Source organism: Syngnathus leptorhynchus, chromosome 3 (assembly GCF_054491065.1).
Source record: "Syngnathus leptorhynchus isolate UIUO chromosome 3, UIUO_Slep, whole genome shotgun sequence".
In the NCBI taxonomy this organism is placed as follows: domain Eukaryota; kingdom Metazoa; phylum Chordata; class Actinopteri; order Syngnathiformes; family Syngnathidae; genus Syngnathus; species Syngnathus leptorhynchus.
The window spans coordinates 4690132-4706275 of NC_141197.1; the positions used below are offsets into that span (position 1 = coordinate 4690132).

General features: G+C 44.0%; 1 protein-coding gene across 13 annotated transcripts in view; it reads left to right on the forward strand.

Moving 5' to 3' along the window:
• Window positions 1-16144, forward strand: part of ccdc102a (coiled-coil domain containing 102A) — an 83576-nt gene that overhangs the window by 21512 nt on the left and 45920 nt on the right. For all 13 annotated transcript variants that reach the window (XM_085907244.1, XM_085907248.1, XM_085907242.1 and 10 more), the window contains 2 exons: window positions 3465-3839; window positions 15763-16013. In XM_085907244.1, the coding sequence (XP_085763370.1) occupies window positions 3465-3839; window positions 15763-16013 (626 nt within the window). The remainder of the gene's footprint in view (window positions 1-3464; window positions 3840-15762; window positions 16014-16144) is intronic.

The following is a 16144-nucleotide window of genomic DNA, read 5'->3' on the forward strand; positions in this document are numbered from 1 at the left end:
CATAGTTTGGGTGGGGGGGCGACTTATACTCAGGAGCGACTTATATGTGTTTTTTTTCAAAAAGATTTACTTGATCATTAACACATTACTTACTAGTACAGTTGATCACCTCACATATTATGTTTAATACACTGAAAAAACGAATAAAGGAATTCACACTATAAAGCACAATATTCAAGTTCATGAAACAAATAAAACAAAAACAAAAACAACTGAAAAAGAAATATAGTTATTTTCAAACTAAACTGAAGGAAGGTGATTTAAATTTCACCATTGACCGTGACGCAACAACTGGGAGGGGAAAGCGCTGTTTTTTTGAGTTTTTAAAAAGCACAGGTCTGGTGAAGAGAATTTAGTGTGGTGATGTTAAAAAAAAAAAAAAAAAAAAAAAAAAAAAACAGTAGGGGCAGCAATGCAATTTAGGATGCAAGCTCTGCTTGTGATGGACAGCATGCGAGCACACATCACGCCAGACATGCAAATCACGAGTCCGACGGCGCGCATACGCGGCATTGTTTACACGATCGATGATCAATGTATTTTATGATTTAGAGTGACAGATGGTTTGGTAATATTGTTGCTATATGATAGTTATTTGAAATGTACTTTATATATCGTTATATGGGTCTGTGGAATAATTAGACATGCAAATCACGAGTCCGATGGCGCGCGTATGCGGCATTGTTTACACGATCGATGATCGATGTATTTTATGATTTGGAGTGACAGAGATGGTTTGATAAACGTGTTATTTATGTAATAATCATTTGAATAACTGAATGTTACGTTAGACCCGTTCTCAGCCTCTCGTTTGTGTATGTCACGTTAGCATACCGTATCGTTTAGCCTGTTGTTGCTGGTTCGTGTCTGTTTTTGGTGTTGGATTTTGACAAATAAATTTGCCCCAAAAGTGCGACTTGTACTCCGGAGCGACTTATATATGTTTTTTTTCACGTTATTGTGCATTTTATGGGTGGTGCGACTTATACTCCGGAGCGACTAATAGTCCGAAAATTACGGTATGTTCCGTGATGAGGTCATTAACGAGAACTACTTTCATATGAAGCAATCTAATATTCATAAAAACGAGTTTAAGTGTAATCGGTCGATCAGGGTTCATATCTATCAAAGGATTTTTAAACGAAGTGAAAGTAAGATTGTGTTCTCTAGGCCTGACATCACCTCTCAATTGTTTTTTAGCGCGGTGGGATGATACGACCGTAGGAATTTGATAGTAAATAATTGGTACACATGTAATATTATCTGAAAGAGGCACCGTATCATCAGCTATACCGGTCAGGGTGGAGCGATTGGATTTGTCTACTACCTCAGTAGAAAGTGTCTTCACATGTACTGTAGCACTATTCAAACTGTGACGCTCTAGTCTACACAAGGAGCTATGTGCATGCTGGAAGTCTAGCCTAGCGCTAGTTAACTTTAACTTAACTGACTCCAAACCCATCCTGACAGGTGGTCTAATCACCTGTGCTCCGGCCTGCTCTAAAGTGACCTGTCATGAGTGGCTCAAACAGTCATCTATATTCCTAGAAAGAGTGAAGGCGCATTCACGGTTAGGATGAAGGCCATCCTTCCTCAGCAGGTCGGGGCGGCCCCAGAAGGAGGACCAGTTATCTATAAAATACAGTCGCTGCTTTTTACAGAACCCAGCCATCCATCGATTAAGCGAGAGTAATCTACTAAACCTCTCATCAGAGCCTCTCCCAGGCAGGGGGCCAGAGACAAATACTTGATGCCGACTCATCTTTCTGGCGAGATCACAAGTCCCCGCTATGTTTTTCTTTGTGATCTCAGATTGCCTCATCCTAACATCATTAGCGTTGACGTGTATCACTATGTCCGAGTAGCTAGTGTTGTTGGAACTACGCTGTTGACTAGTCCTATTGCGAGTCAGCTCCCTAAGATTAGCTTCTATGTCGGGTGCTCTGCCCCCAGGAATACCCATTACCGTGGCTGGATTTTCAAGCGTGATATTTCGGGTGATTGAGTCACCTATTAACAAGGTGCGAGGGCCAGTAGACTGAGATGACTTTGGACGGCTATGCGTCTAACCTGGCTCATCGCGATTAGCAAGCCGCTTGGGGCTAATGCTAATGGGGCTAGCGGGCTGACTACAGTCCGCGACTGTGTCCGCCACATCTACTGATATTGCACTATTCTGCTCTAACTGGCGGACACGTCCCTCTAGCAGGGACAACCTCTCTAACAGAAGGGTGCAGTTGGTGCACGAAGCCGTACAAACCTCTTGATCCGCAGCCATTCAAGATTCAAGAAGAATTTATTGGCCATGTTTGAGCATGCCAAACAAGGAATTTGACTTCGTTACATCACAGTCTCTGTTCAACATTTAGGTGACTAACAACACTCAGGACATGTGAAAATGACAAATGACAATATTCTCAGCCATCCCCTGATCTTAAACTCCCATGAGGGCAAGGAATAACTCAAATCTCCGACTAGGGGAAGTGAGAAACTTTGAGAATAGACCACAGATGAGAGGGTCCTACTTCCAGGATGACCAGGCTGCAATGGATGCAGAGAAGACACATAGTGCAAACAGTGTAGATAATCCAAAAAGGTGTGGAGAGCAGGATGTTATAACACAGCAATGACTTTGAGACTCTAAGAGTGGTGTGAGTTCATCAGAGCAACAGCCTGGGGGAAGAAGCTGTCTCTGTGTCTGCTGGTTTTGGCGTACAGAGCTCTGTATCGCCGTCCGGAGGGGAGTAGTTCAAACAGACTGTGAGAAGGGTCTGTAGAGATGTTGCATGCGCGTTTCCTGGTCCTGGACAGGTACAAGTCTTGAATAGATGGGAGGTTGATTCCAATGATCTTTTCTGCAGCCCTGATTGTCTGTTGCAGTCTGTGCTTGTCTTGTTTGGAGGCTGATCCAAACCAGACAGTGATGGAGGTACAGAGGACAGACTGGATGATGGCAGTGTAGAAGGTCTTCAGCAGCTCTCGCGGCAGATTGAACTTCTTGAGCAGGAAGTACAGCCTCTGCTGGGCCTTCTTCCGGACAGAGTCTATGTACTTACTTACGTGTCCGATGATCGACGGTAGACAAACGGCCACCAAACAATAGCAACCCGTGCTTGCGCGCCCTACTGTTTGGCCAAACCAAGAAAACCAGCAGCCTATAAAACATTCCCCTCGCAACGCTTCTGAGGAAGGCTACAGGTAGTAGCCGAAACATGTCAACCAAAAGGTAAAAAAAATAAAAATCTGTTTGACCAAAAGAATCTTTAAAAATTGTATTGTATTCAAAAAAACGATTTGAAATAATCTTTCATGGCACTGTAACCTGGGTCTGCCTTTGTAGTTGAATACAATTGATTAATTTGTGAACTTGATGTTTTCATCTTATGCATACATATCAAAGTGACCCAAATAAGTTTGAAAATGCGCAAAAGATTTAAGGTGATTTGAAATCTGTTTCCTCCAAGGTTCGCGCAGAGCGTAACCGTGCACGTGAGGAAGTTCGCCAGCTGAGGCAGAAGCTGGATACTCTAACCAAGGAGCTGAGCAGTGCTCGACGGGAGCGTCAGGAATTTGTATCAGAGAATGAGATGCTACGAAAGGATGGGGTACAGCTTTACAGTGATTTTACACCTCTTCCAGTCATAAGTTGTGCCTCCAACCCTGCACACCACCACCACTGTATTTTTTCTGCCTCTTTGTGTCCATCCATTGTAACCTCCACGTCTTCAACGCAAGTTCATTCTGATTGCAACGTAGATATATTAAGTGAGCAGTTACCTGCATCTCCAGAGCCTGAACCGGTGAGGGATATGAACGCACAGAAAACAGGTCAGCAAAAGGTGAGAATACGATGTGTATTTTAATATTTTATTTATTTTACATTGTATAAACGACATCAGTGTAGCTCATGATACAATCTTGGCATCATCTCAATCTTATTGAACGTTACATTGAACACGTTTGGGTTTTTCTTTGGTATTTTTTTTAGAATGTATTTTCATTGTGGTTTATTTTATTAGTTGGATTTCTTTTGTTTCCCTCAAGGATCACATTATAGTTGATCCAAAAGTACAAGAGCACAACAAACTTTGCCCCACATTGGCCTTGGTGAAAAATTATACATTTTAATGCTGTCATAGACAATGACAATAGAATAACGCCCTAGGGCCACCAAGAGTCGAAAAATCAAACTAATATTGTTCCATTTGACCTAGGCATGGATCTCAGGTCCCTGGAGCAGACATGCCCAAAGTCCGGCGCGTGTCTAAATTTAGACCGGACCGAAGCATCGTGTCATAAAATTAATAATATCTGGCTCACCGGTACTGTCGCGGGGACCTACGCGTTCTGGAGCGAGCCACAGAAATGTAACGCGTACAAACGGGAAGGCACACATGAGCGAGCGCTCATGATAGGGTCCGAGCGCATTCTGCCCTGTCCCTTTCTAGTTTATGTGCACACAGGTGTCTGTTTGCAAGATAATCAGACACTTCATTTAAATGTCCACACACCAAGGACTAAGGCGACGCTAAGATCAGATCAGATCTGACGCTGCACAGGGAAAGGCAGAATAACACACGGACTACTGGTGAGAGCTCTGTCTACTTACTACAAACGCTACAAACACTACTGCGCACCCGCGCTGCCCATTCGGTGATTGCAAACAACAAAACCACTATGGATTATTTTTTGTGATTATGAAGTATTTTGTTGTCTTTGAAGTAAGATAAAAAAGATAAAACAGAGAATGATTCAATTTGGATTAAAAATTTGAGGATACAACCTGGCCTGTTAACTGCAGTCGAAACACCAATACCACCCTTCTCATTAATACAACAATAACAATAATAAAACAAACTCAATACATGTAAAAAAAAAAATATCCAACGTTCATAAAACCGTTCATTTGTATTGAATGTATTATTATTTAAATCTAACTATCCTGGTAATGTAATTGCCAATAGGTTTTCTCATTTGAAAACTCAACCTATCTGTGGACAGCAAAGGATATAAGTACATATTTTCGAGTTAATTTACAATGGTAATGGTTCGAGTAATGTCAGTCTGAATGGATACATTTTCATCTACCATATTTTTCGGACTAAAAGTCACTCCGGAATATAGGTCACATTAGCCATAAAATGAACAATAACGTGAAAAAAAACATATATAAGTCGCTCCGGAGTATAGGTCGCATTTTGGGGGAAATTTATTCGACAAAATCCAACACCAAAAACAGAGATGAACCAGCAACAACAGGCTAAACGCTACGGTATGCTAACGTGACATACACAAACGAGGAGCTGGGAACGTGCCTGACGTAACATTCAGAGTTATTCAAGTAAGTATTAAATTCACTCGGGCTAACTAGAAGCCATGGCTGACAGGGCTGTCCTCGGGCTGCTGAGGGCCAGAGACAAAGCCTACAGGGCTGGGGATGAAGCGGGCGTGAGATCAGCTAGGGCGAACCTGTCCCGGGGCATCAAGGAAGCGAAAAAGGCATTCTCTTCCGAGATTACCGCCCACTTCAAAGACAGCAGGGATGCTCGGAGCCTGTGGCAAGGCATTCAGACCATCACGGACTACAAGCCCGCGCCGCAGAGCTGTGAGGGCGACGTCCCTCTGCTCAACGAACTGAACCGCTTCTTTGCTCACTTCGACGCTCAGAACAGCACTTGCCCGCTGAAGACCCCTCCCCCGCCGAACGAGCAGCCCCTGTGCCTCTCTGCCGTTAGCGTGAGATGGACGCTTGCCGCTATAAACACATGTAAGGCGGCGGGCCCGGACAACATCCCGGGTCGAGCGCTGAGGAGCTGATGGATGTCTTCACGGACATCTTTAACATTTTCCCGCAGCAGGCCATCATCCCATCATGTTTCAAGTCTGCCACCATCATACCTGTGCCAAAAAATCCTGCTCCTTCCTGCTTCAATGACTACCGTCCTGTGGCACTGACAACCATCGTTATGAAGTGCTTTGAGAGGCTTGTCATGGCGCACGTCAGATCTGTTCTTCCCCCCACTATAGACCTATAGACTCGTATGTGAGATTGCTGTTTGTGGACTTCAGTTCTGCATTCAACACCATTGTTTCACAGCGTTTCTTCTGCAAACTCGACAAGCTGGGCCTCAGTACCTACCTTTGCAACCGGCTACTGGACTTCCTCTGTCAGAGGCCTCAGGTATTACGTGTTGGCGACAATGTCTCCGGCAGCATCACGTTGAGCACGGGGGCCACTCAAGGCTGCATGCTCAGTCCGCTGCTCTTCACCCTGCTGACGCATGACTGCACTGCAACATACAGCAGCAACCGCATGCTGAAATATGCCACGACACGACTGTGGTGGGTCTCATCATCGGGGGAAATGAGACTCAATACAGGTCGGAGATCGACCTTCTGACCACGTGGTGGAGGGACAACAACCTCCTGCTGAACGTCAGCAAGACCAAGGAGATTGTTGTTGACTTCTGGACGGGTCACACCCAACACCTGCCGCTGACCATCAACGGTGCTGTGGTGGAGAGAGTGAGCAGCACCAGATTACTGGGGGTGCACATCACTGATGACCTCTCCTGGACCACCAACGCTGCGTCGCTGGCGAAGAAAGCTCAGCGCCGTCTGCACTTTTTGCGGAAACTCAGGAGAGCAAGTGCTCCTCCTGCCATCATGACCACATTCTACCGTGGCACCATTGGGGGCGTCCTCTCCAGTTGTATGACTGTGTGGGGTGGTGGCTGCACTGAATACAACATGAAGGCCCTGCAGCGCATAGTGAACACAGCTAGTAAGATCACTGGGGCTTCACTCCCCTCCCTGAAGGACATTTACACCTCCCGTCTCACCCGCAAGGCGACCGCGATTGTGTGATGTGAGTCACCCAGCTCACTCTTTGTTTGATCTTCTGCCCTCTGGGAAGAAGTACAGAGGCCTGCGCTCCAGCACCGCCAGACTCACCAACAGCTTCATACTCCAAGCTGTCAGGATCCTGAATTCTCTCCCCCCTCTACCCTCTGCTGCATAACGTCCTGTTCTTTTGCGCTATATTCTGGCTGTCTGCTGTATGCACGCTTGCTCCATTTTGCTCCTCTTATTTGTCTATTTATTTATTTAACGTTTATTTATTGGGTTATTTGCTTATTACTTATTCATCGCTCTTGTCTATTCGTTTTTACTCTTTGTGCTATTTGCTTGTATGTGTTGTGTAATGTGTCTAGTCACCGTGGGACGGCGGGAAACGTAATTTCGATCTCTTTGTGTGTCTTAACGTGAAGAAATTGATAATAAAGCAGACTTTGACTTTGACATAAATAACACGTTTATCAAACCATCTGTGTCACTCCAATTCATTAAATCCGTCGATCGTGCTTTATGTAAACAATGCCGCGTATGCGCCGCATATGCTGACGTCGGACCCGTTGTAAATTGCATTTCTAATTATTCCACAGACCCATATAAAGATATATAAAGTATATTTCAAATAACTATCATATTACAACAATATTATCAAACCATCTGTGTCACTCCAAATCATTAAATCCATTGATCAAATTCCTCGTTCTTTATGTCAACAACGCCACACATGCGCTGCAGAGATCTAGGATATAACTAGAGGGATTGGCGTCCAGAAAAGTTTAAATCGATTACTTCATAATGAATTTCTTAGAGGCAGTCAGCAACTTGGACTAATATTTTCTGAACTCCAGCTTATTTAACTCTCGTCTCCCCATGAGAGCTGCGTTAGCGCAGCGGGGACAAAGGAGAGTTTTAACCCTTTAGACGGAGAGCCGGTCGCTTACATAAGATAAGTGCGGATTTGACATTATTTATCAATGGCGGCAGAGAAAAATACTCTACGTGTTACGTACAGCCCTCTGATTGTTTATTTGCCCCGATCTACATAAAACGTAATGTCCTCTGAATGATAAATCGGGTCTTCATATTATGCCTGTATAATAGAGGCCACACAAGACAACTTTACAGATTTTGCAATTTGGTCCACACAAAAGGCTTACCTTATTAAAAGGCACACCTTTGTTTTTTCCATCCATCCATCCATCCATCCATCCATCCATCCATCCATCCATCCATCCATCTTCTTCCGCTTATCCGGGGTCGGGTCGCGGGGGCAGCAGCTTTAGGAGGGACTCCCAGACTTCGCTCTCCCCCGCCACTTCATTCAGCTCATTCCGGGCGATCCCAAGGCGTTCCCAGGCCAGCTGAGAGACATAGTCTCTCCAGCGCATCCTGTGTCGTCCCCGGGGTCTCCTACTGGTGGGACATGCCCGGAACACCTCCCCATAAAAATTATGAACAGAATCGGTGACAAAGGGCAGCCTTGGCAGAGTCCAACTCTCACTGGGAATGAAACTCTGGCATCGGTGATACAGGGACCGAACCGCCCTTATCAGTTGGCTCGGCATCCCGTACTCCCAAAGCACCCTCCACAAAACTTTCAGAGGGACACGGTCAAACGCCTTCTCCAAGTCCACAAAACACGTGTGGACTAGTTGGGCAAATTCCCATACACCCTTGAGGATCCTGCCAAAGGTGTAGAGCTGGTCCACTGTTCCACGGCACGACGTACCCTCCTCTACAGCACCCCTGAATAGACCTTACCAAGGGAGGCTGAGGAGTGTGCCTTATGGTGCGGAAAATACGGTATTCTTTAATTGCTGTGCTCTGGTCAAGAGCCTGAATATTTGTGACTAGTGGAAGCCGGAATTAGCTCTATGGCACAATCGTAAGCACGATGCGATGGGAATGACATGGGTTTGGTCTTATTTAATACTTTCCGGAGGTGATAACATGGGTTAGGGTTAGGGTCAACAGAAACATGATAAACAATCGTTCTCTCTCTTCTCTGAGTTGTTAAACCAATTCCGTGGTTCACACATTACTTTCCCCATCGCAGAATTTCGCAAGTCCGCCAGTTCATGTGCGGGTTGTGTTCATACAATCATGGGTATCCAAAAAACAGCGTAAGTTAAGAGACTCAAACACATGGAGAATTAGGCGCTCCACATGTTCGCCAACATGGAACTCGATAGGTTCAACAAACTTTGAGTGCCCTCACCTTAATCGGCTTGAGAGGTGGCTTGATCTTGGCACTAAAATGTCTCACAAGCCCCCTATCCATGAGTCTCTCTTCTGCCCCAGAGTCTATTACTGCATGGAGGTCTGTGTAAGTGGTTCAGTGAGTTATCTTAACTCTGGTGAGTTTTTGTCGAATGGATTTTTGTGCCGTAAACTGACTCATCACTGTGGTTCTTTTGTATGGGCAGGCTGACACGAGGTGATCTTTTTTTCGCAGTAAAAGCACCAACCTTTGTGTTCTCGGCTTCATCTATCCTCCTACAAGAGTGGAGATCTGTCCAGTTGCATGGGCTCTGCCTCTAGTCCCAAGGGAACATGCTGGCACTGGTCAGATGGCGAACAGTGAGGAGCAGTCACAACTGATGCTTGGTAGTGCGGGAAACCCGCGACCTGTGACCATTTGTTTGCTTGACCTCCCTCAGCCGGTGATCCGTCCAGATTGCGAGAGCAATGTGGGAGTCCAGATCCGGAGGCATATCAACTGAAACGAGTAATTGTGGATGGAGGATGCCAAACTCTTCAGGAAGATGTCATAGAGCGCCTTAGAGTTCTACCAGCTCTCAGCAGCCAGGGTGCAAATGCTGATGCACAGTCACTTACGGATTAATTCTTGTTTGTTTAAGCCTGCTTAAATTCCTTGTCCTTTACTTAAATAAAAAAAAACGGGATGACGAAGATGACGAAGGGCCCCACGTTTGAAGGATTTAATGATTTGGAGTGACACAAGGTTTGAAAAACTTGTGATTTATGTTATAGTTATTTGATATATTTTATTTCGTGTAGCAACTTGTATATGTTTTTATCGTTACAATTCAGTAGTTGTTGGCTCGTTGAATTCTAGGCCGCTTCGGTAATACTCCCGGTTCTCCTTATGGTCAGTCCAGGCATGACCTCAGTGGTATTCATTTTTCACACAGCCACTCACGGAAACAAAATAATATTTAAATTGAACTGCAGGTTAGCAAGAGCTCAGGATTTCGGAACTGCGCGCTGGCACTCATGGAAAATGTGGTCAATGTTAGGCAACTTACTACCGCCTTTGTCAATATGGTGCCGCCATAACCAACAGAAAACAGAATTTTGTCAAATAGGCCTTAAAATGGTTTATGAAAATGTTCATAAAGACAAGCTGCAGATCTCTTATAAAATCCCCAAAAAACTCAGTGGCATTATTACCAAAGCAGTCAGAGGCCAACTCTTGTCAAACCTTATTCAGAGAAATTGGCATAATCCACATGCTCTATTTAAAACTATTGATTCTCCACTTAAACACCATCAGGCTATTTGAACAAGGGCTCTGGCCAGCTCTGTGGCCTATTAGTAGAGTGTCCGCCCTGAGACTGGAAGGTTGTGGGTTCAAACCCCAGCCGGGTCATACCAAAGACTATAAAAATAGGACCCATTGCCTCCCTGCGGGGTTAGATCACCAAATGATTCCTGAGCGCGGCACCGCTGCTGCTCACTGCTCCTCTCCCCCTCCTCTCACAATACTTTTCCAATCAGGTTTCAAGTTGATGAATAATACAGAAACAGCCCTCTTACGAGTTTTTAATGATACCCAATCAACCATTTTCTGAACCGCTTTATTCCCAGGAGGGTTAAGGGCGTGCTGGAGTCTATCCCAGCGGTCTTCGGGCAGTAGGCAGGGGACGCTCTGACTCATTGGTTGCCAGGCATATGCAGGGCACACAAACGGACAACTTACGGGCAATTTGGACTGTTCAATTGGCCGACAATGCATGTCTGGAATGTAGGAGGAAACTGGAGTACCCAGTGGAAACTGACGCAGTCATGGGGAGAACATGCAAACTCCACACAGGAAGGCGAACCCGGAATCAAACCCACAACATCTGCACTTTAAGGCTGATGTGCTAACCTGTGTAAATATATAGTGGATCAGAAATAATTGAGAATAGTAAAAGCTAAAAAAAAAAAATACAGTGACCAACAGGTAACAGCATTGAGGCAACCATATATCATGTAATTTTGAAACTGATGAACATGGCTGATTGTACCAAACTTGATCATTACAAGCATTATGGGATTGAGCAAAGCGTTTGTCACATTAATTCTACCGGAAAGGGTAGCTCTAAAATTGAATATTATACTTATTGCAGGTGATCCGGATCAGTATCAGCCGATCAAGCTCATCAGTATTACATATTTGCCAACTTTGCCGATTTAGGCAGGAGTTGCCCAATTTTCAACCCTGTCTCCTGCCTGCCCCCCGATCTGTCATTTCTCCTGCTAATCTCCCGATTTTATTGTGAACAGTTTACATTGTGGTCAATGTGTCGCAACATGGCTCTTCCTTGCTGCGCAGCCACCCGAAGCGTTTCCATCCCTGCGACCTGGTCGCCACAAAGGGGAGCCTTGTGTATCCAGTGGCTGGCGCAAGCAGTTGGGCTCTACCCGAATGGCGGATATTGGTCTACATCAATGACAGTACTAAAAATGCTGTTTCAATGAAATGAGTGGGATCGGGTAGCCCCGCGCGAGTTGGTGTAAAAAATACATCGACTGTACTGAAAGAAACTCAACGATCAGAGCACACCAAAAAGAACATTTAAAATGAAATGAGAATGAAGAAAATAACCGGGAGATGTATACGACTGTTTAATGTTGCATAAAACTTCTGCTGTCTCATGTTTACATTTATCAATCGTGTACTTATCTGATTTAAGTGACCGGCTGTCCGTTTAAAGGGTAAAATTCTGTACTTTAGCCCCTCTGCAGTAACACAGTCTGTAGGGGAGACAAGAACTGATTTAAGCCGGTAGGGAAAAAAGATTCGTTCCTAGTCTAACCGCTGATCAGGTAACTAATCTATCATTAGATTAATTCTGTCATTTCCGGACGCCAGTCCTGCTGAAATAAAAGAAACCCGAGGGTTGAGTAACTACTTTGTCGAGACCCAGGATCTCCTCGATCGTGGCCGTTTCAGCGGTTCTCCTTTCCTATTAAGATTGTTGCTTTTGTTATCCGCTCGGAATAGTTTAGCTGTCTTTAAGACCACAGGAACTCGTTTATTTTCACAAGCGTGCACCCACACTAGCTGAGCTGAAGTTAACGCTTTCGAACCAGATTCTGACACTCCCTGATGTCAAGGATTCAAGCTGTCTTCATTTAAAAAAGAACTGAACGGTTTTAAAGTATGACTCTGATAGAGAAACAAAAGACATTTAAAGCATAAAAGATCAAAATAAATGGCTCCTCTCTCCTGGACCGAGGTCTGCATCTCCTAGCCTGTCTTTAGGCTTAAAATTTGACCAAGTCCAATTTGAAGATAGTATAAATTTATTTTAACGGACCTTGGGTTAATCTCAGAAAGAATGAAATCTATCTTTGTCTAATCGGCGTTCTCAACCCACTGCATTAGCCGCAGGGGCCTTACCCCTGACAGGGAAAGCCCACGGGGCGAAAGAGAGCCCGGCTCTTTGTCCGAACGAACCTTTTATAACAGTCCAGTTCGTGGGTACTATGCCTGCTTGGTCACATACCAGTTTTTTTCCATGACGTCATACATTGGCCTCAGATGACCAAAATGATTCCAGAATAGACTGCACCTGCATCTCGGCCGGTCTCAACCGGATTCAACCAGATGAGGTGACCATGTTCTCACCGAAGTAACAATTTTCTAAGGGATGCTTCATCCTGTTTCCCACTTCCAAATCTTGTCAACTGTCCGTCAACTTGACATTTGCAAATGTTTTTTCTCTGACTTGTGTTCCGTCAAACAGCATTTTGTTTAGGCTTTAACTGGATGAGCGTGACCGAGGTCACGCTCGTGTGTGGGATTTCAGTCTTCCACTACCTAGTATCACCATTAACCCTTTCCGCCTCCTTGTCTTCGCTCACCTATGCATACGTGTGTAAATGGAACATCAATATTATATACATGTTTGATACTGATGAAACATTGTGACAATAATAACATATACTTTCACAATAATCAATTTAACACATAATCATAACTCTGATTGTGGATTCTCTTAGTTAGCAGGTTACAACACTCAAGCAGCTTCAAAACGTATTTTGACAAGCTGGTGACCTCTAAGTCAAGCTCAAGTGTGAGATTGCAGTCTTCCACCCACAGAATCACAGTCAACCCCTTGTCCTTACTCAACTCTTAATACATTCATGTGTAAATGAAACATCAGTGCTATGATGCTGCTCAAGTTGCTACTAACTATACAATATTGCAAAGCAGAATAAAGTATATTGCAGCTTACTCTAACTGTGATTAACATGTCTCATTCTCATTACCTAACGATGAGCATGGGCTTCCCTAGTTAGCAAATTAAAATATTCAAGCAGTTTCAAAGTACATTATAGCAAAACAAAATAATAAAACATAATCCAAAATTGTGTGTTGCTGTGCTTCAGAACAAGTCTTCATCTAATCGATGACTTTTTAAACTATTGATTGACGATGTTAGGTCAATCTGACTTTGGCAGCATCTTCTGGTGAAATTTGGAACAGGAATGGAGGTTTACTGGTTAAACCAACAAATTCCCCTTTACCAATTTAACAATAGTTAATTTTGAAGAACTAACTTTTAAGTAAACCCTACTCAGGCCCCCTTCTTCAGGTCATCCATGTCAAGCTTTGAAATTTGGAATTTCATTTTAGCCAATTTGTCTGGGCCAAATCCAAACACACTCACGCAACATATTTTACCATCCTATCCACCATGTAACTCGAAACATTATTAGCTAAAATTGAACTGCACATCAGCAGAGAGACAGTTGTGTCTTATCTGTTTACACAGACAGATGTTATGTTCCATTATTAGCCATGCTGCAAGAGGACACTTTCTCCTCTTAGCAGAATAATGCTTTTGCTGTCAAATACTACAATTGATACCAAACTACAATTTTCTCTTAGCTTGTTGTGTCCAAACTGTATGATTTTTTTAAAAATAATTTCTCTATGGCCTGTTACTGTGTGGTTCACAGACTGGTATCAGGTCTTTGTCTGGTGGTTGCAGACCCTTAGTAGAGGCTGAAACCCCGTTGAAAAAAATTATCCCTATTCTTCATAACCCAAAGTTGGCAAGTATGTATAATATAAGGCAAGAAACCTGTTGACGATTAACACCCTGTCCCTGCGGCCAACAAACTTGTGGGCCGATATGCTGCTGAAAAGAAATCTACCTATTTTTCACGCCGATAAAAAAGCTCAGAGCTGATCCTTGGTGTAATCCCACCTTCTGTTGTGAAAAGTGCGACAGAAATAAATTTGTATTGGCTGGTGACCAGTTCAGTGTGTGCCCTGCCTACTGCCCGAAGTCAGCTGGCATAAGCTTCAGCACGCCTGCGACTCTTAAGGATAAGCGGTTCAGATAATGGATTGATTCATTGCATTGTATTGTGTTGTGTTGTGTAAGGACAAAATACGCCCTCAAAAAATATTTTATTGCTTTTTAATTATTGCGCACAACAAGAGTAGAAAACATTTAGTAAACGTCAATTTTCAATTTGAACAGGGGTATGTGAAATTATAATCACTGCATTCACCCATGTGTTAAAATTTGCTGACGACACGACTCTGGTGGGTCTCATCACCAAGGGGGACGAGATTCAATACAGGTCAGAGGTTGACCTTCTGGACACATAGTGCAGAGACAACAACCTCCTGCTGAACGTCAGCAAGACCAAGGAGATTGTTGTTGACTTCCGGAAGGGTCACACCCAACACCTGCCGCTGACCATCGACGGTGCTGTGGTGGAGAGAGTGAGCAGCATCAGATTCCTGGGGGTGCACATCAGTGAAGACTTCTCCTGGACCACCAACACTGCATCACTGGCGAAGAAAGCTCAGTGCCGCCTGTACTTCCTGCGGAAACTCAGGCAAGCAGGTGCTCTCCCAGCCATCATGACCACATTCTACCGTGGACCATTGAGAGCGTCCTCTCCAGTTGTATCGCTGTGTGGGGTGGTAGCATAGTGAACACAGCTGGTAGGATTATTGGTGCTTCACCCCCCTCCCTGAAGGACATTTACACCTCCCATCTCACTCGCAAGGTGACCACAATTGTGTGTGATGTGAGCCATCCCGCTCACACTTTGTTTGATCTGCTGCCCCCTGGGAAGAGGTACAGAAGCATGCGCCCCTGTACCACCAGACTCATCAACAGCTTCATACTCCTGGCTGTTAGGATCCTGAACTCTCTCCACCCACCACCCTCGGCTGCGTAACGTCCTAGCCTTTTGGGCCACGTTGGCTGCCTTGCACTACTGTTGCGCTATATTCTGACTGTCTGCTGTATGCACACTTACTCCATTTTTGCTCCTCTTATTTATTTATTCATTCATTCATTCATTCATTCATCGCTCTTATTTATTCATTTTATATGCCTTCTTGTTTTACTTTTTGTTACTTGAATGTTTTGTTTGTCCGTGGACCAATATAATTTAATATATATATATTTAATATGTAATATGTCTTGTCACTGTGGGACAGTAGGAAACGAAATTTCGATCTCTTTGTGTGTCTTGGCATGTGAAGAAATTGACAATAAAGCAGACTTTGACTTTGGTTCTTTCATAGTTCAGGACTCTGTTGTCAAAAGTAATATTATTGTGACTGAGTAAGTGGCTGATTTATTGTGAAATGCTATTTCAAATTAAATTTTGATCAATTTTATTTGGTTTTCTTTGCTGCAGGAAATGGGGCTCCCGCAGTCTATGCTGCATTTAAGAAGTCCAACAGGCGACAATCAAGGGCCCTGGTACTATCAGAGTCGCCATGGTGCCATTAATTGTTGTGGCACACACTCATCTTCTGGTCTGAGTTGGCAAGAACGCAACAGGCATCTGTGGGGAGATATAAGCACCACAGAAGATGAGTTAAGCAAACTCCATGCCTTACAGCTTCGTCTGGACGAGTCACAGAAAATTCTGTCGACGGAGAGAGAGTATGTCACACACTTCTTTATTCTTCAATAACGTACAACAAAAATGTGATTCAATATGGAGGAGGAAAAAAAACTATGAAAAAATAATGAGTGGTTTTATTTTCTATCTTGAACATCTTTGGATGAAACAC